The sequence below is a fragment of the Scaptodrosophila lebanonensis genome, unplaced genomic scaffold, assembly GCF_003285725.1.
Source record: "Scaptodrosophila lebanonensis strain 11010-0011.00,11010-0021.00 unplaced genomic scaffold, SlebRS2 tig00000080-arrow-pilon, whole genome shotgun sequence".
Taxonomy (NCBI): Eukaryota; Metazoa; Arthropoda; class Insecta; order Diptera; family Drosophilidae; genus Scaptodrosophila; species Scaptodrosophila lebanonensis.
The window spans coordinates 3,898,252-3,924,494 of NW_022060561.1; the positions used below are offsets into that span (position 1 = coordinate 3,898,252).

A 26,243-nucleotide genomic window follows, 5' to 3' on the forward strand; every position below is an offset into this window, starting at 1 on the left:
TAACAGTTAACCCCGCCAGGGAGTCGCAGATCACACTTCAAACATATCGATATATGCATATCGCAGAAATCGCTACGATTAAGCGATAGTTTTTTCACCGACCGTTATTTTTAAAGATTTTACCAACACCTACTAGTGGGATAAAAACTATATTGCATTCGAAATGTATCCGCATCTCAGACTTTAAAGCAGTGTTTCCATTCATGGGGATCCGAAGCCAAAAACTTCACTTCCATTAAATTACCCATACTTTTTTCCTTAAACTATAGAAATAATAGACAACAGATATCGTTTTAACATAGTGCAAATTTATTTTTATTAAGAGATTTTTTTTTCTCGTTTGTATTCTCTTCGTAATAAATAATACTTTGTGTTTTGTGGATGTATGAGTGTGTCGTATGTGTGTAATACGTATAAATATCAGTTAGCACTTATCATAAAATAAATATTTAGCATACGAGTATAAAAATATTCGAGACCCTTTACTACAAGAGAGACTTGTGTTGCTGGTCGTGAGTTGCGTTCCACAATTGGGTCTATAAATCCTGTTCAAGTGGCATAAAATAGTAAATACAAATTACTAAACATGGATTACAACAGATATATATCTATATATATATAAAACTACAGCGACTACAGCACAGCTCTAAAATCAAAATCCGTACTCATTAGACTTTTACATTAACATGCAACTCTTCACGTCTCTCTCTCTCTCTCTTCTCTTGGAGCACACATAAGGCATATTCAACTTGTACATATACATACATAGAAACATAGATCTACGTCTGACTGACTCTATATGGGTGCGAAGCAAATAGTGGAAGGCAGCAATTGCCGACCGTATCTCCTTTTTAGAGTTTTGTGGTGCGCCTGATAATGGCAAAGGACATCAAGGCATGCTCTAGGCGAATGTGATAGGGTAGCTTGGGTTCGACAAGTGCCTCATCCATACTGCCACAACACTGGGCACGACAACACTCGCAGTTCTCGCTCTCCGACTCTTGCTCGACTTCCAGCTCATAGGCCTTCTTCGCCGCTCGCTGCTCAATGCGCAAATAAAGGGCTAGACAAACAATGAACATGCAGACCAAGGCGCACATTGCACCGCTAGCTATGCTGGCCTTCTCGAGCATGGGCCGCGGTCGTTTGGGCAAATAGGAGCCATCGATCTCCTTGTACTCGCAACGCTGGCCCATAAACCCGGTGGCGCATTCACAGCTATAGACGGGCAGTTCGCCAATTTTCACAGCAAAGCAATGGGCATCGTTCAGACAGTACCAGGCATCGAATGTTTCGGGACACTTGTATGTGGGGAATGTAATGTTGGGCCTTGGCGTAGTCGTTGTGGTGCGCACTGTTGTGGTCGTTGAGATGATTGAAGGTGCCTGTGTTGGTGGCAGCAGAGTGCCGGACATTGAAGATGAAATTGAAGGACGTGCCTTTGGCACTGTGCGACTGGAGCAAGCCAAAGTCGGAGAGCATAGGCAGCCAAGGAGAACGGCTATTGTATACATTTGTAGTTTTTGGTACATGTTGTTGCTCTGCTTATAAAATACTGTTGTTCTTCTGTTTGTGGAATGCATTTTACAAATGTGGAGTAGTTGGTTGGTTGATTTTGGTAAAACTTAGCTTATTTGGTTAACAGTTCTGCAGCAATTTAAAAACTTAACTTAGAAGCACACATCACGTTACGTTACAACTATAAACAATTATCTGCTGCGAGGCGTCAAGTCGGCTCTTTGGAATCTTTCGTGGAACGTATGGGCGGCGGCGGCTGCGTATCTGTGAAAAAGATAAAGTGCATATATAAGCGGAAAAAACTTGTCTAGCACATCACTAAAAGAAAAATGCTAAGTGTACGCGCATTGGCAGTAAGTTTTGAATAAGTTGTATGAAAAATTTGAAGAAAACTTTTCGTAAAAAACTCATATGAGTATGATTGAAAATTACATCTATAGAAATATGGTTAAAATTTTAACTAAAACGTTTTTTGCTTGTTATATAGAAGTTTTTTAATGCTTCACTTTTGAATTTTTCTATCTTGCTTTTAATTTACACCAATTCGACATGATTTATGTTGTATTCCGTTGATTATCCTAGCTCATCAAAGCTGGCTGTGATATGCGTCGGGTATCCATATCACAACCACTTGATGAGGCTTAGATAAGCAACATCATGGATCTGTTCATGTTATTGTTGCAATTTTTGTTGACTAGATGAGACACGGCATTAATTTAGTTTATGATTCCGGTGCTGGTTTGTGGGAGAGGTGAGGGGTATATGACAGCTGATTGATGTACTTTACATTACGCTAAGCTCATCAAAGCTGGCTGTGATATGCTCATTAAGCTTCAAATGCATTTCACAACCACTTTGTGAGCGCAGCATGAATGTGCCAATATATGGAGGAGAGAAGACAAAAAGACAGGGAGAGTTTGGTCAAATTTTGTTTGATCATTAATAAAAATCATAATAAGTATGCACTTGTGAAATGGTTTTGTTTGTTTTTTACTCGTAATATATGTATATTCAGTAATTCATTTGACTTACTTTTGACTTTTTCTGTTTCGTTATAATTTTAACTATTTTAGAGCAGTTTGACATAATTGGTTGTACAATTAAAACGCGAATTCATTTAAGAATTGGTCTCGTCAATATTCTTTATCACTTTCGTCTTGAGCATCGCGTCGCTCCTCAAAGCTGGCTGTGATATGAATAGGTATAAAAAGGGAAACATTTCACAACCACTTTGAAGAATGACACAATTCTCCTGTCCCGTTTTATTTTTATATTTTCAATTTAGAGGGTATCGTTTGTTCTCATGACCTAGTACGGTTAGTCTTTGATTTTGCATAAATAATAAATAGTAAAAAAAAAAAGAAAGAAAGACAACAAAAGACAAAAGCAGCAGTGCTTATAAACATGACTGACGTTTGCTATGTGGATTTAGCGAGGCGGTGATGGCACTAGGAGATTGTAATAATTCGTAATAACATGTATGTTTATATGAATTTTTTTTTTAATAAGCGAAAAGGTGCCGTTGCACTTTCTCATCTAATCTGACGCCGGCACCAATTTGTCGCCAATTATGTGATAACAAATATGACAAAGACAAATGTCAAAAAATAGCATAAAAAACATTTAAAAAACATTTCAAAAACACATAAAACAATACAAAAAATCATTAAAAAGCCAACAACATTGAGATATATTTACAGTTAGCAGCAGTCGCTTCGCTTGATTGACAAAATGTATTGTGACGTCAAGTGAGCCGGCTACTGAGTCGGTGGCTTATTAAGATTTCCGTTATAAAAATTGAATCCGCCAGTTCTTTTGTATGTATGCGAGAGGAAGAAGCCAGCACATACAAAAATGAAAATAATAATAAAAAAGTTGAATAACCACATAATTTGCGTTGAACCTGCACGCGCGTAGGTCAAGATCAACGGCGTTTGCTTTTTGGCGCCGCCCTATCAGCGGCAGCAGCAGCAAAAAGCATACCAGAAGGACAAGTTCATCGTCTTTCGTTGTGAATTCCAGCGACAAAACCTAATGAGGGCATTCCTGATTACTATTTAAGAATCTATTTAGATTTGGGTGATTAGCTTTTCACATAAAAATTCTTTAATTCTTAAAAGCAAGTCAAACGTGGACATTCCGTCCATTGTTTAAATTTGGAACAGAATCTTAAATAACAACCAATAATACTGTTAATGCAGTGCAGCCAGGTGGCAGCACTACACTATACTACATGGTAGTGCTGTAAAATTCGAAAATGCGAGCGCGCTTAATTAGTCGCCAATGCATAAACTATGATATATGAATTACACACACATTCTACATACGACGTGCAATAAAAACAATAATATGGCACAAGTACCACATAAAGGAAAAATTATAATAAAAAAGTAAATAAATACGCATACATACATGACAATTTCCCCCTCGTAATTTCCCGCTTATAGTACTGCAGACTAGCCGGCCGCTGTGGCGTTGTCGCGTAAGCCGTTCGTTCGGGTCGTTGCCGTTTCGCTGCTGCTGCTACTCTCTTATGCTTTGGATGTTGTTGGTATAATTTTCATCATGTTGCCTTGCGCTGTTTCATTCTTGGGCGTCGCTCTACACTGTCGAGGAGTTCGTTGCTCGTTGTGTGTTAGTGTATGTGTGTTTAGAAAACTGTAAGAAAAGCAGTGTGTGAAAATTATGTTGAAAGCCGAATACATACATATGTACATATACACACGTATACACACAATTAAACCAACGATGTCTTTTTCAAAATATTACCGGTTTTTGTGTGTGAAGGAAGGGAAAAAAAAACAACGCAAAAACGAGTCTTACAAGTTTTTGTTTTGCTGCGACACTGTCTGTCGTCTCCTATCCAAATTTAGCAGCCTCAACAGCCACAAACAAAATGTAAGGTTGTGTGCGTGCGTGTGAGTTCAAGTGCATGCGTTTGTATGTGTGTTTATGTCTACACTCACGCGGAGAGCACAAACAAATTTTTTGACGATTGCGACTCTTTAATCGTGCTTCTGTGTCCATTTCTATATGTACGTATGTATGTTTTTTTTGTATGTATGTGTGCGTATGCGCGGGAATGTTGTCAAGAATTCTAAGAATTTTGCAGAGCGGGCGCACCGCGCCTAGTTATTGAAACAGCGTCTCGTGCGATACTTGGTGAAAACACATGCTTTATTTATAAATATTATTAAGATAAAACCATTTTCCGCGCCCAAAAATAACATTTAATTCCAGAAATTAAACCGCACATACAAACAAGAACAAGGCTTGTGAGGGCGTAAGCAACTTTTTCTTTTTCGTTATGATTATATTCCATAAAACTTTCGCTCTTTTCTTTTAAACAAATAAATATTAAATAAAAAATAAACGTTGATTTTAACCAACCAGAAAACTGCAACATCTTAAAACGCGACCGCATCGGAAACACTTCAAAAGACAACTGCCAACTGCAAAGTCGTTGCGCAGACGGCGACGACGTCGCGAAGAGTAGCCAGACTGTTGCAACGCGACGACGACCACTCTTGACTCTCTCTTTTGTATTGAAGGCGGCAACATTGCAGACTTTAAACAAGAATGGAATGGTACTCGCAGGTCCGACTTTAATATACCCTACCTGCGGTTCGGCAATTAAACCAATACTTACAATTTTAATCGAATTTAGAATTCTCTGTGAATTACAACACAAACTCCATTACTCTATGGCCTACATAAGCCCTACTGCTACCGAATTATTTAATTTTTTTAATAGAAGAGTTTAAATTTTTTGCATGTCGTTATCTGTCGTTGACTTTTACGACCCAGAAGTGATGCAACACCATCTAGTATGAAAACATTCTGAATGTGCAATTTAATTGCAATATTTTCTTGCTGTTTTGATCGCATTTGTACCAATAACATGTCTACGATGCTTCCTTATGGATGTTACAAGCATATACAACAAGAACAACGTACCCTTGCACTTTTCAGTGAAGGGTATAAAAAACAGCAACAGCATCATGAGCAACAACAACTGTATACAAAGCGGCTTGAGCTTGTTTTGGTACTCCCAGAAGAAGGTTTCGCACGCTGTAGGATCAACATGTTATTAACACGCCGAAGCCGTCGCTGCCGCCATCAAACTAAGTTCGTTGGAGCAAAAAGTACACAAACAAGAAGCGACGTAGGCGGTGGTGGTAACAAGCAGGTAGCCAAACGGGACGAATAACAACTACTATGAAGGGGACGCCATCGCACAGGATGAAGCCGAGGCAGAGACAGATACAAAGAGACATCATTGCCGTCTTCTGCTGGATTGGGCTTTTTTTTATTTGCAAATTCGTGGAACGCTGGTTGTGCCGACTGGATGATGCGCAAGCGCGCACGTAAACAACATTCCTCAATACTTTTAATAGACATCGCCGCAGGGGCGCTGGTGGTACACGGTGTGTGGAAATATTATTGCGGTCTGTATTAGTGACTTGGACTGGGAGTTCTTAATCGTGCGCGCCAAAAAGAAAACGAAGCCTTATACGCGCGTAAATTTTTGAGCCTTCCTTGTCGTTAAGTGTTGCCATATGGCCCTTGAGACGGAGGCCTAACAATATCCGGTATATTTACCAAATGCCATTATTTAGGAAAAAAACCTCTTCTGAACATATTTTTGGTTTTAACATTTATTTCAAATTCCTTGATTTCTAAATTATATATTTGCATACATACATAATATGTACATTCAAAACGCTTCTTCAAAAATGCTGCCGAAACAAAAACTTGCTATTTTTTTTTTTTGGGATAAACTAACCGATTTCATTTTTGACAAGTTGCAATTAGATTTAAAACGTAGATTTAAGCACACACATTTTTTCTTTTGGAAGAAAAAAAATATACTTAATATGGTTTCCTCTATACCATAACTAAATATCGAATATAATCCAAATATTGAGCAGTGAGTAAATATTATGACCTCTTCATATATATACATAAGCTGCCAGAGCACGCTTGCCACTTTGGTACTCATGTTCTGCCAGAAAAACTGCTGGTGTGTGAGCTGACCATTAAGTATGTATATATTTTCATTTTATAAAACATTTTGAACAACAAAAAACACTTGACACAGTGGCAACGCCAATGAAACAAAACTGAAAAAAGAAATCAATAAAGAAAAAAGGTCATGCACAAAATTTCAGCCGCCTGATTGGGGCTGGGTCGTCTAGTCTGTCTGGGTCGCAGTCTGGCAGTGCAAAATTGTAACGGTAATTGCTAAAGAAACTCACTCTCTTAAACATACAAACACATACATTATTTGCATGCTGATCTGTGTAGAGTTCGACGGCCTTCTTACGTAAAACAACAACAAAAAGAAGCAACTTTTTATTTCTTGAGCTAACTTAGCAAACAGGGTACGGGGGGCTGTGGTGGCGTTGCCATACCGGGTGCGGTAGCTTACACACACACAAACACCGGACCGGCCCGGCCTTTCTCTCTGTTTGTCTTTGCAACTGTACAAGAAAACGACACGAAAAACTACACAACTAAAAAGGCCACAACAGCAGCAACAACAAAAACAGTGGAAAAAAAAACAACCAACACGCAGACGCCAAATTGAGCGGCATAGTTAGCCCCGCCAGCGACGCCCCCGCTGTCTGTCTGTCTGTTTGTCAGTCTGCCTGGCCATATGTGTATGCGTGTAGGTTTTTATTTTTCTGAATGTAAAAAGGAAGTGGCACGTACTGTACTAGAACACAGTCCGCTACCGACGCGACGGTGGCTGCGAGAGAGGGAGAGAACTCTGTCAACGTTCCACTGCCAATCGTTCCTAAGCGCACACGGGTGGGCAAGACAACTCAAAAAAAAAAGAAGCATAGCACAGTGGGACGAAGAAGGAAATTTTCTGTAAACATATCCATAATAAGGGTAGCTCGGGCTATTATGAAAATAAATTTTTCATGTGTACATCTCTTACATGATATAATTGAAATTTTGAAAGTAATTAATTTAAGCTACAGCAATACTATTTTGACATACATAATCTTTGAAAGAATTATCCATTATATCATTTACACAGTAAGGCTCATAAGCACATAAATAAGCCAAATGTAGGAATTGCGAAACAATATTTTTATCCTACCACCACAAAATAGTTATAGTTATAGATACATATCTAATTTTTTTAAATTTACCATAACTAAATAATAATTATAGTAAATGAATAAAAATATTCTTATTTGTAAATGGTCTAATAAATATATTCGCCTATTAACCGAATGTAGTCCCACTGTTCAGACTGACAAGTTGGTTTGTTTAAGACGAGCAACGACCGAAGCTACAGCAAGAATTGCAGATGCAAGACGAGAGGGGGATTAGCATGTGTGTGTGTGTTTGTGACTGATGCGTTTAAAAACAGGAAATGGAATTTACGAATACAACAACAGTGATGATACTTAATTGACAAATATACGCGAGAGCAGCTCAGAGAGTAAAAAATGTTATTGAAATCAATAGTCGTTGAGCAAGTGTGCATGTATAACATATAAACATTGATGTATGTATGTGTGCGAGAGAGCGAATGGAATGTGTGAAAAACGCGGCCAATGACGGCAACGGCAATCAAATGACGCTGCCGTTTATATTTCTGCGTCGGCCAAGAAGAATGTTGAATTCTGGAATGTCGTCGAAAGTAAAGTTGTTGTAGTCGTGGAGACTTTGACTTATTCTTCAATGCTGTTAGAGCTGTGCACCTGACAGTTTGGGTCATCATGATGGCAGCTGTGCTTGTTTTTTCTGCTGCCGGTCGCCCAACAACTTCCGGCTCGGCTGTATATCAAAATTATAACATGTTTCCTTCCAATTACAGACAATGTGTATACACATGAATAAATATGCATGTGTGTGTATATGTAAATAGCCGTAGTAGTATAAGTAGTGCGGCGTAATTGCAGATGGCGACGCCAGCGTGTGTAGTTTCTCGGATATGGGCAATGAATGAAATTTTGTTGTCTTCAATTTATACGCTCACACAAATGCATACATACATATTCACACACACTCACACATTAAAGAGACCGCATAATTTGGAGCAAGAGAGAAAGTCTACAATACGGCGGCGTTATGCGCATACTCATGTTGCCAACGGCGAGTAAAATTGTTTACTTTCTAGTTTCCGCTGTAAGCACACCTAGACTTCAACTATTTAAATGTTTTAAAGAAAAACATATTAAAATAATATAACTTAAGAATACACCGAACTAACCTACATTAATAAGAGAAAAAATGCGCTAATTCCACCGTCGAATTGGCAACGCTATCTCAGCGAACTCTCCGCATTAAAATAAACAAAACTTGCGTTCGACTCAACTGTATTGAGCAAATACTAGTCGGCATATGAGGAAAAGAGATAGCTATACTAAAAAAAAAAACTGTATGTCTTGTGGAGGAACTCATGCACGCATACATGCACACACAAATATACACGCGCAAGCGTATTTTTCTGCAGCTACTGCGTAAAAATCGTCTTTCTTACCCAAGCCAAGCGTTTTGAATTGCAACTTACATGCTTAGGCAACTTCTTTTTTCACAATGTACGTCTTAATGTTTTTTCAACAAATTTAATTTAATTTCGTTTTAATTTAACCTCTTTTTCCCGAGCAAAAAAATTTTGCACTACGCACGGTTGCAGAGTACGGCACGCAACTAAATTGGGGATGTAAAAACACATCGATATCAAAAAATTAAAATCGATATCATAGCGGCGTGAAACGAATGTTTTCAATGTATTTCCGAATATCCGGTATTTTTTAATCATCGTTTTTAATTTCCCTTTATTATATAATTATTAGAAAATACTAAAACTTTGGGGTTTGGATTGAAAATGATTATATTTATGAGTGTAAATGAGCTGTATTCACTTTTTTCCCCAATTTTCCCAATACCATTTTAATAGTTTGGTTTCTTGAGCTTAAATCGCAAATTATAAACAATAGCGTTTTGCCATTGCCAACTGCAAGATTTGCAAAATATGTTAGTTCTCAAGAGAATTATTTTTAAATAAATTGAAATATAGGATCTGATTTCGAAGAACGCAATGACTTAAAATCCATTAGCTATGGGCAGTACATTTAACTGCCGATTCAAAAAATGTCGAGTCTATCGATAAAATTGCGCCCATTTGTTGTATACACATTTCAAGGCAACTCTGACGCGTTCTCTTTCAAAACAAGCGGCAAACGTTCACAACCACCATAAAGGCACGATCCCGATTCGCGACTTGTGCTACATTTTCGTTCATATTTTCAGTTTTGGATAGTAAAGTTGAGTGTTTAAATAAAAAAAACATACATTTCATATAATGGGGGCCAAGGCTACAAAGTTAGACGGAACATACTTACCAGACACACCAACTTTAAACAAACTGCGCATTGTCAGCAGAGAAAAGGACGTGACAGGGATAAGCACAGGTGAAATGGAGCCTAAAGATCCTCGTTCACCCAGCGGCTGCCGCACTCCACTTAATGTGAGTATAGAAAATGTACGCTTTTTGCGCGTAGAGTTAATAGAGTTATGTCCTGCTGTAGTTTTTGCTGCCACCACAGCAACCGCAGCCTGTCGCTCTTGTTGGTCGGAGTGAGACTGCATTTTCGCAGCTGCGTAAACGCTTGCTTAAAGGATTTGCTTTGAATGATCCGCGATCGCCGCAACTAAATCGCACACCGCTCGTTTTTGATGAAGCCATTGATCGTACGCTAAATATGGATGATACGTTTGCCGATCTCTTTGTGGATACGCGAGCACCCAGCGCCTCAAGCTCCAACTCCAACATGATTTCAGCTAATGGTGAAGCAAAGAACGAAGTGGAGATGGAACTGCGCAATTTGTCAACTAGCAGTGAAGTTTTTTCCACGCCTTTATCACATAACAACAGCTCATTAGAGATCGCGTCCATGACCTGCGATGAGGATGCAGCAGAGGAAGCTGCTGAGCGGGCTCCACAGCCCCAACTACCTCCACAACAGATATACGATCCACGTTCACCCAGCATTGGGGTTGATCGCACACCTATTATCTTCTGCGATGATGGCGAGGATGAGGAGGAGCGCGAAGCTAAAATGCTGGAGCAAGTACTTGAGACTTTGACTTTAAATCTGAGTAATGAGAGCAGCATGGCTTCTTTCGTGAGCGCGGCCGCTGAGCTCACTTTAGATGAGCCTCAACCCCAGCAAAGGCCCGCCAATAAACATTTGGAGCGAGTGCGTTTGGGTAACAAGCAACGGGTGCCACCACGAAAGCCAGCACGCGCGAGCAAATCGCAGACCCCCCAACGCATCTATGTGGATTCCGAAGCAGCTACGAGCACGCCTAAAAGCATTACCAACAATGCTACGGGCTCTGGCAAACGCACGCCACTCAGTTGCGTAAAAAATCGTCCGCACCTGCGCTCTCGGTCCGTGGAGAAGGATATGCGGAAAACGCGTCTTCCGCTCCAAAGCTTCGATGATCAATTAAATCCGAGCGAGTGTCTAAACGTACCAAGTCTTCGCATTCTAATGGCCAATTGCGAAGACAGCCTGAATGGATCAATTTATTAGCACCAAGTTGTTTTTTATTGAACAATAAGTTTCGCCCACCAAGCATCGTTCACATCATTCACTTGTATATGCCCACATCACTTTATTTACAAATATGAAGTACCCAAAAATATTTCTAGCAAAAATATAATAAGAAATTGGGATTATCGATCTTTCTCGATAGCATAGAATCCCAAAGTGCACACAATTCCCATCGCCTTTTAATGCTAGCTTAGCTTAAACACCTTCAACACCTTCTCAATTAACTGCTCGCTGCTCATCTCCGCATCATTAGGCAACACACAGTCGAATTGGTAGTCATCCAAATCGCATTCGGAAGCCACATCGTCAACACCTGCTGTAAAATTCCAGCCGCGTGCTTTGCGCGTCTCCGGTAACGATGTCAATCGCAATGTCTGCACCACATCATCGCCATAGGTCTCCCGAAACCAGCGCACATCGTTCGTACGTCTTATGTCACTGACGATGACAACGTCCACCAGATCCAGCGGAGCTTGCGTCATGGCCATACGGCAGAAGTAACCGTAGTCCCGGGCGCGCACCTCATCGCTCCAGACTATCATGTCGCGGCGGTACTGCTCCTTGTATGGTCCATCGCTTAGCAGAGAGTTCAAATTCAGTTCCAGCTTGCGTGCCCATTCGGTTTTGATGGGCTCCGAGATGCGAACAATTAAGGCACGATCTCCCAGGCTAATTGTGGGATGGGGAAACATATAAATAGATGCATACTATACGCTTGCGTTTAGATAACTTACCGTTTCTGTAACCTCTCTGACAGAAAGTCTTTACCGCACTTACGCTTTCCGCTTATTAGCAATATTTTACGCATCTTCACAACTTTCACTTTAATGACGACGTTGTGTTCACTAATACATGAATTTCAATTTTAACTATCCACTATCCTACCGTATATATTTGCCACTATTGATGCTGCAGTCTGGGGTCATTACATTGTATTTATGCAAATTTGGATTCAACAATTAAACGTCTGATGTGGACGGCAGTTTTGTTTACATATTTGGCAGCTGGGAACAGTTTGTCGCTACTAGCACTATTTGGTATAAGTATCGATTATTATTGTTTAAAGTCAATGGCGCCCCTACGTTTATTTTCAAAGCAAGTGTATTGTGGTGGAATAATTGAATTATTTACAAGCAAATAAGCTAAATGGTTTATATTGTTATTTCTCTACTTCCATTTAAAGTATGGCAGCCAAGAGCTGGCTGTGTTGCTTGCTTAATTTTGTTAAAATAATTTACGCATCTTCACAACTTCCTCTTTTATGAAGACGCTCTGTTTCAATTCCAACACACAATCTTATAGATTCGCTGTTGCAAACGATCTGTAATTCATAATATTGTATTAAATAAAATTTCCCATTTTCCAAGTAAACGTCTAATGGACGTTTTGCCCACATTCTTGGCAGATGGGAACAGTTTTTGCGTGGGTAACACTGTTTGGTATAATATAAGTATCGAGTAATAATGTTCGAATTAAATGGCGCCATTACGTTTATTTTGAATACAAGTTTATTGTGTATTTGATTTATTTAAAAATAAATTAGCGAAATGGTTGCGCTACATGCATTAGATTATTATACCTCGAACCTCATCTATAGTATTGCGACTGCTGCCAAGAGCTGGCTGTGCTACCGGCTGCATTACTAGTCTCATAGCCGCCGCCCGGAACCTGCGACGCATTGCTGACAACAGCACCACTGCTGCCACCCACCGGACCGCTCACGCCTGGACCACCCACCCCAGATCCACTACCAGATCCGCCAGGTGGTCCTGCGCTGCCAAACGAGTTTAAGACACTGCTGTAGTAGGAGGCGTCTGCCACAGACTCAGAGGGCTGGTGACCAGATTTTTTCAGCGATTGATGCAACGAAGCCTTACCCTGATGGCAGTCCTGGGCATTTGCATTATTGATGCGCGCGAGATTCGCTTGCGTGAGCGTGGAATGCGTGTGTACAGAACTTTGAGCTGCGGCCACAGCGGCAGCAGAGCCTGGCGGAGGTATGGAGCCAATGCCGCTGACTGAGCCGCGCGCTGTACGTTGCTGCAGTAACGTCGAGGTGCTGGATGATTCCGAAAGCTGTATAGATGAAATATAAATATGATTAACAATAATACCAGCTTAGTTACACCCACTCACTTTACGTTGGCCTGTTTTCTGTAAATCCAGGCTGGCTATATCGCCCAGCTTTGCTTCCGTCGGCGGCGGTTGAGTGACGTGTCTGTGATTGATGTGGGCCTGCAAGTCACGCTGTGATAGATACGTTCGCCTGCATCCGGAACTGCCGTAACGACTGCCACCATGCGTGCACATAAATACGGTTCCCAAACCCGACTGCTCGACGCGCAACACCTTGTCACTGCAGCGCGGACAAGTTTTGTTTGGCTCGCGTCCACATTTAAGGCAAAACACATGCTTGCACGGTATGAATCGACTGTAGACAAGTATAGGCTTCTGGCATTGACCACAGCAGTGGATCATGGGATTGAGCACCTTCTCGCCAATCAAGTTCACTTTGTGATTCCATTTAAGTCGCAACATTGGTTCCGGTGGTCCGCGAGATAGGGTCGTGAATGTAGGCGCCTCCAATTGTGATATATCGGCTTCCATGTCAATTGTTTGTGGTAACACAGGCGGCGCTATTTGCTGTGGCTGGGGCTGCTCTTCAATAGACGTGGGCGCCACTTGCTGTTCCTCCAGCGGCGTGGATATTGTTGGTTCCAGCTCATTTTCCTTGTCCAGTTCTTGCATTACAGCATCCTCAGTCTGTTCAATGCCGGTCGGACTTTCCCTATCCCTTTCCTCCAAAACAGTGGGCGCAGCTGGTTCCACAGTCTCGTCATTCTTTTTGCCACGACCGCGTCCACGGCCACGTCCTCGCTTTGCTGTGCCACGTATCGACGGAGCTTTGGTACGACGCATTTTGTCAGAGATTTGGCTCAACAGTAATTCTCTAATTTTTTCAACACAGTGCTTCTTCTTCTCAGCATTGAAAGTGCATTACAAACATTTTACATTTTAGCGATAGTTGGCAACGCGGTTATTTTATTATATACCACATATAATCAGATGAAGGGTGTATTTTTTTAAAATCATAAACTACACGGTACGAAATATATCCGATAAAATAATGTTTATTTATTTTGGAGTACAAGCTTACATCCAAGTGTAATTTAAAATAAAAAGTTACATTAGAAAGTACTACATATCGATCTATCGTTTTTTAAATTGATATAATTTTATGTGAATTTACTGAAATTAAAACTGTATATTTTAATATTATGTTTCCGCTCAAAAGTGTATTCGGTCGAAGGGAAAATACTAAACGTTTTTTAAGCAAACAATCGTCCTGTTTGTCATTCACCATTGGGCGCAAACACGCATAAGTCGTCGTTATACAGCCCTGGACAGTTGCAAAGAATGGCAAATGTGTAGCAGAAGAAAAACATTGTAAATGTTGTAAATAGGCTATTAACAAATGTGCAAGTTGGACGCACTGGCATTGCAAATAACAACTTAAAACACGGCACAAATGTGCTTGACGCTCAAAAGTTACACACAACCGTTACATACGCTACGTAGAAAGAATAGGAAAAGCAACCGATCAAGTCTGCCATGTCAGCGATAACCCGCAATGTACCCTACTTGAAGCAGCAACTGTCGGCGCTAATACACAACACATCGCCGGTCATAACGCTCATTTGCTTGGTGACCACCTTTGGCTACCTTTTGTCCTATTCGGAGACGGCAGTAAGATTACTTAGCGTCACCCCTGGATATATTCTGCCCAACGGCAAGTTCTGGATATGGACCGCGTTCACCTTTTGTTTCATCGAGCTGCATTGGTGGGAGGTGGCCGTCGATGTGGTTACTGTGGGCTTATGTGGCAAGATGATTGAGCCGCTTTGGGGTCAACTGGAGATGTTTAAGTTCTTTGCACTGACAAATTTCGGTGTGTCGCTTCTGACGACAATTTATTACCTATTCTATTATATGGTCACGAAAAATCCGACGATATTATTTGATGTGCATATTCACGGTCTGGCTGGGTATGTAGCTGGCATTTGTGTGGCGGTACGGCAGATTATGCCCGATCATCTCATCTTTAAAACACGCTACGGACGATTAACCAATCGGTGAGCATTATAAGGATGTGGCTCTGGATATAGGACTTATCTAAGTTTCTTTGCTTCACAGTAATTTGCCGCTGACGGTGCTTATTTTGGGCGTCATTTTCTGGGCCGTTGGCCTATTGGACGGTACCTACCCGACTATGTTTGCATCGGGCTCTATAGTGAGTTGGATATATTTACGGTTTTACCAGCACCATCCGAACGGGCGCGGCGATAGCTCGGAAAGTTTCACATTTGTTAGCTTCTTCCCGTTTGTGGCACAGCCGTTCATCAGTGTTCTTGTGAATCCCATTTACAATTGTTGTTTGCGTGTGGGCGTAGTCAAAACGCCCACACCGCCACGAACGGTGTCAACGGCCAGCTTAACATCTATTTCCGTGCAAATGCCCGGTGTGGATCCGCATGATATTGAACGCAGACGGTACGTGGATCGGGCTATTTGACCTTTTTATATCTAATCTGATTTTTAAAATTCCAACAGTCAAATTGCGTTAAAGGCTCTAAGTGAACGACTAAAGGCTACAGATTCCACACGACACGCGCCGCTGCCCAAATCGTTTCCGCAGCATCAACATCATCATCAGCACTCACATAATCAGCATACACAGCACAAGCATCATAGTCATAGCGGCCACGGTGCTGGGCACAGTCATAGCGGCCACGGTGCTGGGCACAGTCATAGCCACGGAGCAGGGCACAGTAGCGGTCATAGCCATGGCGTTGGATCCATACAGGCACCGCCGCAGCCCGATTTTCTCAAGCCCACTGCTGCTTCCAATCCACCACAGCCCATCACATCAGCACGTGCCGAACCACGTATGATCAGCACCATGAGCCCGATCGCAATTCCCATGCCAGCGCCGCCTCCCAAGGATGCGGCTGCTGGCGCAGTAGTCGCGCCAGCTGAACCCCCTGCGAATAGTAGTGAGCGCGCCACACTGATTGACTTGTCGAATGAGCTGGACGACACATCCTCCACAGCTTAGACGGTGTTTATTTTAACATAAATGAATTTTTTGATATTTAAAAGGATTTATCATTATTTGTATGTTTTGTAAGTGTAATTATGCACACACACACAGCTCAGAAATGCGCTCGCCCACGCATCCGCATCGTTGAGAGTGTACAATCAAGTTCCGGACGTGTAGCTTAAACCAAACAATAACAACAAAAATTGCTTGCCGGTACACCGCCCCCTTTAAACAGTGCAAGGAAACCTTCCATTAACTAGCGCCATTACTAGAGCAATACATGCAATACTTCTGTTTTTGTAGCGTAAAAGTGTATTAAAAATGCTTTATTTAGTATATTTAAATTAATAATAATTGTAAATATATTAAAGCCCCAAAAGCACTTAATTATCACATCATCACGATCTGTATTTGGAATTCAATAAGAAACTGCCGTCAAGTTTTAGGGCAAAGCATGCGCATCTGGCAGCACTCCATATTTTGAATCTAGTGGCAGCCCGCATGCACAAGAGTGGAATCGATACTATCGATTCGCTTTAGGCCTTGTGTACGTCGCCGAGTTGTGTATATTTTTGCTACTTAATGAGCAATAATTACGTTTGCTAGTAGGTTGTTACGTGTGTCGGTATTCTAAAGATAAAGTCTGCCGCGAAATAATGTAACATGTTGCTTTAAAGTGTAAGTGCTTATAACAACAAAGCAAGTGCAGTGCTAACAGCAGTGGTTGCAATACAGGGTGCCGCTGGTAGTCCGCATAACGGGTACCAAAAAACAAAATGGGACGCTATAACAAACAACAATGCGTCAATGTGCGTCGCCATAGAAGTGGTAAGTAATATATGTTCATACACGTACATATGTAATATATATGTATTTATATACACGAAACTATTTACATTGCTTTTGATATCAATTGCACAAAACATAAATAAACACTGAACGTTTACTGATAAGAAACTTGGCGGAAAAAGCACTTAGGTTATCGTTGCTTTTTATAGTATTTGATCCGTTTGTGGGAGTGAATATCTGTTTTTGTATTGCTGCTCACAGTCGCGGTATACAGGTTCCATTATAAACAATTATAATACCCACATACATACGTATGTATATACATATTTACATATAGATTAAATGTACATATATGCCAGATTATATGTATATGCTATCTGAATAAATGTATATTAAGTTCTTGGGTAGCTTTTAAATGGCATACATATTTAAAAGCTTACCACAAACTAGTTTTGAGATAAACGAATTAGTAAAACAGGAACTATGTATTTTAAACTACAGTGAAGACTCCCTAAGTGGCAATTTAAGTTCATGTTAAGCTTTTAAAATAAATAAAACCGTTTCATGTTCCTACACGGAAATTGAAAACCGTCTTACAGCACAAGTTATTTTTCTGCTTATAGGAATTATATAACAAATTTCTGCTGTTCTATGCATCTGCAAATAAAATGTTGTGACTGTATTCATGTTTGCTTTAGAGAGCTTTTCCTGTAGTTTTCATATTTACAAGACACTAATCAAGCCATTCTTATGACTGTTATCAACTCACTTTCACTAACCGAAGCTTCAGGGTCGTTCGGTTTTCGTATTATTATTATTGGCAATATGGCCAATATGCCCAGCGGCATGCAACATTGCCAACGTCGCTCGAATGCTGGCAAAGAGTCACAAACACAGCCATACAAACAATCCAACAGACTCGCAATCACTTACACATGCGCGCCTGCCAGTCAAGCTGCCAACGATCAACGACTCGTGAGCAAGAAAACCACGCAGAGCTAACGATTGGGGCTCAGTTACGGTTTGGTTACCACATATAACGGTTCACTCAGTAGTCGGTGTGTTGTTTTTTATCGCGCTTACCAAATTATCACACATACACATACGAGCCTAAAGTACGCTACTGTTTACTATTAATTAGTAAAACTATTACTACTCTCACATTTTACTCTCTGACACTCTCTCTTTTCCATTTCTTCCAGTTGATGCAAGAAAAGCAATTACGCCGGCCAGCATGACAGACTATTTGGCATTGCACGCACGCCTCGCCCAGGTGGGCCAGGAGCATTTACTTAAATTTTGGCCCGATATCACAGCGGACGAACGCGCCGATCTGGTGCGCGATATCGAGGAGCTGAATTTGGATGAAATAAAGCTGTATTTTGATCGGGCCACAGTCTCGCTGAACGAGAATGGCATCAAGCTGGACGATCGCCTCCAGCCCATACCCGAGGGAAAGGTGATATCCATAGCCCGCACATCGCCAGAACGTCTGAGCGCCTATCGATCGGAGGGATTGCGACACATCAGCAATGGGCATGTGGCGGTTCTACTTATGGCTGGCGGACAAGGTGAGTGCAGAGACACTTGTGTTTGCTCATCACGCTTATAAATATATGCGTATCTATGTATATACTATACATACACACATTAATAAATGTATTTAATTATGTAAATGTGCATAATGATATACATACATGCCGCATTCCACACCCTCGCTCTCTCATACAGATTAGTTTCTGCAAGTGCTCGCCTTGAGATACATTAAACAACTTGTAAAGTTAAATAACAAAAAAGCTGTAACAGTGGCACCACCAACACCACCCAACTCACAAACTCACACACACTATAGTTTTTATTTATTTACCCAACGTGTCTTGCATTCCTACACCAGCGTTCATTTGAATATGTTCAACTTTCCAGTACTTGAAATGAAAGAACCAATTTATTAGGCTTTTTATAGACTCTTGAACAGCATTATAGAATTGATAAGCATGACAATTAGATTAGGTTACGATGTAGTTTTAATTATATGTCTGGTTTTTTTTTAAACTAAAACTATAATTTGACACAGAAGCTGACCAAAACGTTAGATCAGATAGTATTATATAATCAAACTAATAGTTTCAGATATTAATGTCATGTTAGATAAAAAATGACTTCTGTTAATGCATACGTAGTAATTTAATTGCCTTATTTTTCAAAAACGTACTTAAAGATATCAATTTAAGTACTAATTATTACTCATACGCAGTGTTGTCGGCTAAAAATTATGCTATTTAAGTGAGCATTGGTGTAGGCAGTTGTGTCTGCGCTTTGTGTTTGCCTGCCTGTGTGTGAGTGCGTGCGAAACAAAAAACAAACCAACTCGATTTCAAATGCTCCATCAGGCATTTACACTTACATATATACATATGTATATGTATATGGCGCATGCGTCACGCTCTTCAAGCTGTTGCCAACTCACTCTTGCAATGTGCATTGTTGTAGTTATTACTTCTGCTGCGCTTTAGCTTATAAAGCGACAACAACAACAGCTTAAGCCATTCTTATGGTTAGCCCTCGCCTTTCTATTTTGTTGTCACGCCATTTCAAATAAGCCACGCACATACCCACCCACCCACACATACACACACACATACACATACGTACTTACAGATGCATGAGTGTGCATTTGACATTTCCCGTATTTGTGGCGTTCAGATATCAAATACACACAAACTTTACTTGCCTTGCAAGAAATCAGAGAAATAAGATAAAAGAGACAACAGAGGCGTGTGTCGTGTTTTGTAGGCGTGGCATGTTTTCAAAATTTATTGCACGTACACCGCAAAGCAATTTTATTGATATAATCAACAAACAGGGCAAGTCGTAAAATCGTGTGCACTCTCGCACTTAACGGTAATTAAAAGTTAAAGCTTGTGTTTTGAAGTAGAAGGAAAACTAAAGGGTTCGGCAGAACCCTAAATACAAATTTATGAAAAAAGCGTTAAATTTAAATGAAAGGTTTTCATTGCAAACCGGTAGTGTTGCCGACCTTATACTTATTTAGCATTTTTAAATGCCAGTTGGGTGTAGCGAACTACATACAAGAAAGGCAACAGTAAAGACAACAAAGAGACAAATTCGTAACCAAAAAAACAACAAATGAAACGCGTTTTAAAGGTCAACCGGTTAGGCCGCAGCCGGTTGTTTCTTCTTGTCTGCACTTCTCGAATCACTGATGGATTTTTCCTACTTCTCAATCAACTTTAACAGGCCAAGTTATGTACATATATCGAAGCCAAGAAGTATCAATTTTAATTACTGCCTAAGCAAATCTGGAGATTACTATCCCGAGCTCTATCTACATGAAAATAAGCCATCTGTACATCAACGAATAGTTTTATTATTTGAAAGTCCTACAAAAATACGCTTACGTTCTCGTATTGGTTATATCAATGGCAAACTTAAGTATTGTTCTTATAGTACATTAGGTTTACTTAGTAGGCGAAGTCTCTAAAAATGCAAATTGTTTCTTATTGGTAAAATCAACAACTCATACAAATATATTTTAACAAGTATGGATAGAGAAATATCTATTCATCAGGTTCTTATTTATCATATAGCATTGCAATATATATCTTCATCAACAATATTGTAAGCATTTGGCCTCCTTATCTACATCGTAAATGATAGAAAGTAATCAATACATTATTTGAAAAATATATACAAATATGTGCTTAGTGACTGACTACCGTGTACCGAGATTGTACTGAATTATCTCTACATACTATGTTCATACCCTATACGCTCTATGCCTCCTTCTCTATCTGTAACAATAAAAACTACTGATAATTCTTTTTACATGCTTTATAAATTTAATTTATTTTACGGTGGATGTAATGGAGTGATATTTAGCTTTAGCTTAGAGTTTTTCCTAAAGAGGAATCTGCAAATTTCTGAGATCCATATCTCTAGACAGATATGCATATTTAATCTGCAATAGAGCCAAGTTTTGAGAACAAATGTATTATTAACTATCGAGAGATGATTTCTTTTACTCACACCAGTGAAACTATAAGTATATATAACTTGTTTTGGAGATCTAATATTTCATTTCATAGTTCCGAATATATAAGAAATTATGAAATATGAATTATTGGGCCTTTCTATAAGCTTTTTGAGATATACCTTCTGAATGTTATAATTCGAACTTAGATGATACATACTTGTATAGTATGTTGGTTATAGAAGTAATTCATTCATTCTTATGTTTATATTTTAAACTGATACAATTTATAAACTTTCCAGGGACACGTTTGGGCTTTGATCAACCCAAGGGAATGTACGATGTGGGTCTGCAGTCGCATAAAACGCTTTTTCGCATACAGGCTGAGCGGATTCTGAAGCTGCAGGAACTGGCCGAGGAAATGCATAGCAAGCGGGGAAATATTATGTGGTACATCATGACTTCGGAGCACACCGTGCAGCCAACCTATGACTACTTTGTGGCCAACAACTTCTTTGGACTGGAGCCAAACAATGTGCTGCTGTTCGAGCAGGGATCGCTGCCATGCTTCGAATACGACGGTCGCATTATACTGGACGAGAAGCATCGGGTGGCACGGGCGCCAGACGGCAATGGTGGTATCTATCGGGCTATGCTGCGTCAGGGCGTGTTGGAGGACATGCAACAACGTGGTATTCTTTATTTGCACGCTCATAGCGTGGATAATATACTGATTAAGGTGGCGGATCCGGTCTTCATCGGGTTCTGTGCGCAGGAGAAGGCAGACTGTGCCGCCAAGGTGGTAGAGAAGTCGCACCCGAATGAGGCGGTGGGCGTTGTGGCTATTGTCGATGGCAAATACCAGGTGGTGGAGTACAGCGAAATCTCAGCCAAGACGGCGGAGATGCGCAACTCGGATGGACGGCTGACATTCAGTGCCGGAAACATCTGCAATCATTTCTTCACTGCTGATTTTCTACAAAGGATCGGGAAGACTTACGAGCGCGAGTTGAAGCTACACGTGGCCAAAAAGAAGATACCTTTTGTGGACAATGCTGGCAAGCGACTGACTCCGGAGAAGCCGAATGGCATCAAAATCGAGAAGTTTGTTTTTGATGTGTTCGAGTTTGCCCAAAAATTTGTGGCCATGGAAGTGCCACGTGACGAAGAATTCAGTGCGCTCAAGAATGCCGACGCTGCTGGCAAGGATTGTCCGTCCACGGCACGCGCCGATTTACATCGCTTGCACAAAAAATATATAGAATCTGCTGGCGGTATTGTGCACGGCGATGTCTGTGAGATATCGCCATTCATTTCCTATGCCGGCGAAAATCTCGCCTCGCTGGTCGAGGGCAAGTCCTTCACCAGCCCAGTGTATTTGCGTCATTCGCGGGATCCCCTACACGGACATCTATAAAGTACGCAACGGAGAGGGGGATGGAGGTGCACACATTTAGACTGAGAGTGGCTGGATGGCCTGTTTGTTAAACAATATCTGTTTAAAACTATCATACATATTGGTCCAAAAAACTAGAGAGAGAATGAGAGATAAAGAGATATGAGGAGAGCGCCAAGAGCACGTAAATTCCATAGTTAAAGTACTTAATGAAATTTAACTGCTTGATTTTTTATAAATATATATATTCGAGTATATTTGTAGTAATTGTGCAATCGTTGTGTAAATGTACTATGTATTGTATATAAATTGTGCATATTTTATTCTGTTAAAAAATGTTATAAACAAACTGAAATGTATCCAATAATAAACATTGTCAGACTTTTATTACTCAACAAAAAATTTACCTTTTTTCCCTTTGTTTACTTTATTCAAACTATTACAGCCATTTTATTTAATTAATGCACAAAAAACGAAATACAGCTCAGAATTATCAATAATTGTTTGTGTTTTTAAATTGCCAAATTTTTATAGGGAAAATATAAGCGGATTATTTACTAAAATATTGCAATAACAAAATAGTAAATTGATTGTTGGCAGTTTTAGACTCGATTAAAAGGCTTCATAAACAAAACAGCTGATTTGTAACGGAAACAATTGACGGGTAGATTTAGTACATATTGCGATATAATGCACAATACTAGGTGGCAACGCTGTGAACAAGAATTCAAGTTTGACACTTCAATAACATAGTTATTTAGCAGCCCATTAAATTAAATTTTAGTTTCCATTAAAAAATTGTAATTTTAATATTGTTATATGACAATGTTATCAGTTTTATTTTCATTTTTTACTTATAAGCTGCGAATCAATGTAATTGTTGGTGGAGTTTATATTATGCTTTTCAATTATTTTATTTTATTAAAACAAATTATTGCTGAAATATTGAACTTAAGCAATAAAGTCTCACATTTGAATATAACTAAAACTATTCAAATAAAGTTCTCATGATTACACAAAATAATTTTGCTTTAGGCCGTTTGGGATGGTAAATTGCTAGCGCCTTAAAAATAATAGTGAAAGTTTGGAAACCGAACTGATCTTATTAAACAGTACAAAATTTTATTTTAAAAATGGGCGAGCGATCATGTGAAGAGTATGATGAAGTATTTTTGTTGGATTGATTACCGCTTAGAACAGCAGCGTGCCCATGCCACCCATTTCAGATTGTTCCTTAACGAATATCTCAAAGTATTGGTAGATGATCGTGACGGCGAGCAGGATACCAGTACCTGAGCCAATGGCGCCCAGGAAATCGGCCATGACCGACAGTGCGCCAATGCAGAGACCGCCGAAGGCAGCCGCCGTGGGAATATAACGATTAAGCTCGTGAATCATTGAGTTCTCGCGATGACCACGCATAACCATATGTTGTTCCTTCAGTTGTTTGGCAACCTACATTTTAAAAGCCACATTTGTACTACTTAAAGGAGCAATATGAAGATTTTTCTACTTACATCCTTCGCTGAGCTGCCAGACACATCGATCCAGGTCTTTGAGAAGAACGCACAGGAGCCCAACATGAAGACAATGTAGAGTAGTGCGTGTATAGGATCTGTCAGTATGTGGCCCACACTCTCTGGCGGCGACAGGTAGTAGCAGAGGCCGCCGATGGGGTAGGAGCGAGCTGGACCACCACCACCAACATCAGCCCACACGCCGAGCAAATTGATGAAGAAGTTGCCTTGGAACTTAACGGCCAACATCTGAGAGATGACGTATAAGTTGGAAACCAACGCCGATTGCAGAATAATTGGAATGTTCGAAGTATAGAATAGCTTAATCGGATAACTGCTGTATTGGCCGCGATAACGGGCGCTCTTAATAGGCAAATCCACGCGGAAGCCTTGGAAGTAGATAACGACAGCAAACACCAGCACGGTAGCCAGCAAATTCATCAAGTTGGGCAGATTCTGGCGATAGAACGCTTCACGCAACGCACGTACTTTATCATTGCGGGTGGCCATCAGATGGAAGAGAGCAATTACGGCGCCCTCAAATTCTGTGCCACGTCCCGTCGTCACTGTAGTGGGTGAGAACGCCTTCCACACAATGGTCTCGCAAATATTTGTTGCAATGAAGAGCGATATGCCCGAACCCAAGCCATAACCCTTCTGCAGCAACTCGTCGAGCAGCAGAACAATCAGACCGGCAGCAAACAGTTGAATGATGATCAGCAGACAGACGCCTGCGCCAATTTCCGCCGGGTCACCATACATGCCAGTCATCACATAGACAATAGCCTGACCAATGGTTATGACCATGCCAAATAGCTTTTGGGCACCATTGAAAAGCGCACGATCTTTGGGCGTATCGCCGACCTCAATGATTTTAGCGCCCGCAAGCAGCTGCATGATCAGGCCGGAGGTAACAATGGGCGAAATACCCAATTCCATAAGTGTGCCACGATTCGAGGCGAGGATGACGCGAATCCAGTAAAAGGGATCTGCTGAGTCGGAGCTCATGATGCCGAACAGTGGGATTTGGCAGCAGACCAAGAAGATGAACAGAGTTATAGCTGTCCATAGTACTTTTTCTCTGAATTGAATCTGCAAAAAATATATATATTTCGAGTCAGCATAAAGCATAAATAGCCGCTATATTGACCTATTTGCGATCGTACGTGTTTAAACAAAATCAGGTTTCCGCGTCACCCCCTCGGCACGTAATCAAACCAAACAACAACACACGAACCTGACTCGTGCATGTGCTTCGGGTAGCCGAAGTTTGACGTTTCCACGTCGTATGTATTGTTTGACAAATCGTACTAAAGCGGCGTAGCACGGCAACAAGTAGCACACACTGATAAGAATAGTAGTAAATATACGGCACAATTTTTCTAATTTATGAATAACTTTGGAAAAGATTTCAATTGGCATTCCTCTATAAAATATGCTACAATTCATAAAAATAACAAATACAAGTTAAAATGATTGCAGAGCTGCTCAGTAAAACTGCCGACAACTACTAAAACAAATTGTTTGCGTGGCGCATTAAACTGACAAGAGAAAGTAGCAGCGTGCGCGCTGGCAATACTGGCGCAGCAACACACAAAACGAAAAAAATTGAGCACAGAAAATTGTGGCAGCGTTGATACAAAATGAATTGCCGCTTTTAATGTTTGTACCCTTTTACAATGTGTTTCGCCTTCACTGATTTTGTTAAGTTGACCATTAGATTATTATATACACACCTTACGCTCAGGCTTTGCAATTTCGGGTAATATACTGCAAAAGGGCTTGATAACCTCCAGGAATTTAACTGCAAATAATGAATGAATGTAAAAATTAATATTAGTGGGGAATGCTATTTTTAAGATACGAAATTAAGCAGTATTAACAAGTTAATGACACCCGCTCAGTGTACACCAAACTTTTGTATACGTAAGCAAGTATTGGTGGTGGTTTCTGATGCCGCCGCTGTTACTTGCAATAATTGTGGAGCTGATATTATTTAACGTTGTATACTTACTTCCCATTGTGTTGGACTTATTTTAATAGACGGCGGTAAACGAAATCGGTTGTATTGTTGCCACTTTCCAATTACCAAAAATTTAGAAAGTCAACTCACTTTTTACTGAAAAGCCGCGAAACGTACCGCCCGCTTTAAGCAACAAGAACCGAATGAAAGACGACGAACGACGACGTGTCGCTGACAATTGATCTGTCAACGCATTGACTATCTGGCAATACTACCACGACTTTGTCATTTTAAAATGCTACCAACTTGTTCAACGATTTATATTATTTGTGCTACCGGTTTTCTGAAAAAAGTACAGGAGAGTAAATATGACCATCTCTG

General features: G+C 40.4%; 7 protein-coding genes across 11 annotated transcripts; 3 read left to right on the plus strand and 4 right to left on the minus strand.

Annotated features, from left to right (window-relative positions):
* Positions 1 to 286: 286 nt before the first annotated feature.
* On the minus strand, positions 287 to 9,179 carry LOC115625806 (protein spitz). 2 transcript variants are annotated; one of them, XM_030520988.1, is made up of 3 exons: positions 9,053 to 9,179; positions 3,931 to 4,176; positions 287 to 1,782 (listed from the first exon to the last, which is right to left on the minus strand). In XM_030520988.1, exon 3 carries the CDS (start codon positions 1,581 to 1,583, stop codon positions 852 to 854), a length of 732 nt encoding a protein of 243 aa, XP_030376848.1. In that variant the 5' UTR covers positions 1,584 to 1,782; positions 3,931 to 4,176; positions 9,053 to 9,179; the 3' UTR covers positions 287 to 851. The 2 variants fall into 2 exon arrangements, with proteins under 2 accessions (XP_030376848.1, XP_030376849.1); XM_030520989.1 differs by lacking the exon at positions 9,053 to 9,179 and adding an exon at positions 4,909 to 4,960.
* Positions 6,383 to 11,282, plus strand: LOC115625805 (rab effector MyRIP). The gene is made up of 3 exons (XM_030520987.1): positions 6,383 to 6,448; positions 9,796 to 10,012; positions 10,074 to 11,282. Exons 2-3 carry the CDS (start codon positions 9,848 to 9,850, stop codon positions 11,082 to 11,084), a joined length of 1,176 nt encoding a protein of 391 aa, XP_030376847.1. The 5' UTR covers positions 6,383 to 6,448; positions 9,796 to 9,847; the 3' UTR covers positions 11,085 to 11,282.
* On the minus strand, positions 11,142 to 12,070 carry LOC115625808 (probable phosphomevalonate kinase). Of its 2 annotated transcripts, XM_030520991.1 has the most exons (3): positions 11,991 to 12,054; positions 11,840 to 11,927; positions 11,142 to 11,774 (listed from the first exon to the last, which is right to left on the minus strand). In XM_030520991.1, exons 2-3 carry the CDS (start codon positions 11,911 to 11,913, stop codon positions 11,291 to 11,293), a joined length of 558 nt encoding a protein of 185 aa, XP_030376851.1. In that variant the 5' UTR covers positions 11,914 to 11,927; positions 11,991 to 12,054; the 3' UTR covers positions 11,142 to 11,290. The 2 variants fall into 2 exon arrangements, with proteins under 2 accessions (XP_030376851.1, XP_030376850.1); XM_030520990.1 differs by having other exon boundaries at positions 11,840 to 12,070.
* Positions 12,071 to 12,595: 525 nt separating this feature from the next.
* Positions 12,596 to 14,096, minus strand: LOC115626074 (E3 ubiquitin-protein ligase Hakai; the record flags this gene model as incomplete). Its single annotated transcript, XM_030521327.1, has 2 exons — positions 12,596 to 13,181; positions 13,242 to 14,096. Coding segments are annotated over 2 exons (1,344 nt in total), but the record flags the coding sequence as incomplete, so codon positions are not given.
* Positions 14,097 to 14,540: 444 nt separating this feature from the next.
* Positions 14,541 to 16,607, plus strand: LOC115625864 (transmembrane protein 115). Its single transcript, XM_030521075.1, has 3 exons — positions 14,541 to 15,238; positions 15,300 to 15,656; positions 15,717 to 16,607. Exons 1-3 carry the CDS (start codon positions 14,718 to 14,720, stop codon positions 16,219 to 16,221), a joined length of 1,383 nt encoding a protein of 460 aa, XP_030376935.1. The 5' UTR covers positions 14,541 to 14,717; the 3' UTR covers positions 16,222 to 16,607.
* A 143-nt stretch (positions 16,608 to 16,750) lies between these two features.
* Positions 16,751 to 22,753, plus strand: LOC115625665 (UDP-N-acetylhexosamine pyrophosphorylase). 3 transcript variants are annotated; one of them, XM_030520800.1, is made up of 4 exons: positions 16,751 to 16,884; positions 16,942 to 17,034; positions 18,198 to 18,566; positions 21,289 to 22,753. In XM_030520800.1, exons 2-4 carry the CDS (start codon positions 16,983 to 16,985, stop codon positions 22,401 to 22,403), a joined length of 1,536 nt encoding a protein of 511 aa, XP_030376660.1. In that variant the 5' UTR covers positions 16,751 to 16,884; positions 16,942 to 16,982; the 3' UTR covers positions 22,404 to 22,753. The 3 variants fall into 3 exon arrangements, with proteins under 3 accessions (XP_030376660.1, XP_030376659.1, XP_030376661.1); XM_030520799.1 differs by having other exon boundaries at positions 16,772 to 17,034; XM_030520801.1 differs by lacking the exons at positions 16,751 to 16,884; positions 16,942 to 17,034 and adding an exon at positions 18,024 to 18,110.
* Positions 22,754 to 23,465: 712 nt separating this feature from the next.
* Positions 23,466 to 26,068, minus strand: LOC115626212 (protein transport protein Sec61 subunit alpha). Its single transcript, XM_030521503.1, has 4 exons — positions 25,914 to 26,068; positions 25,636 to 25,703; positions 23,900 to 24,991; positions 23,466 to 23,837 (listed from the first exon to the last, which is right to left on the minus strand). The coding sequence occupies exons 1-4, from the start codon at positions 25,918 to 25,920 to the stop codon at positions 23,574 to 23,576; spliced, it is 1,431 nt and encodes a 476-aa protein (XP_030377363.1). The 5' UTR covers positions 25,921 to 26,068; the 3' UTR covers positions 23,466 to 23,573.
* Between the last annotated feature and the right edge of the window lie 175 nt (positions 26,069 to 26,243).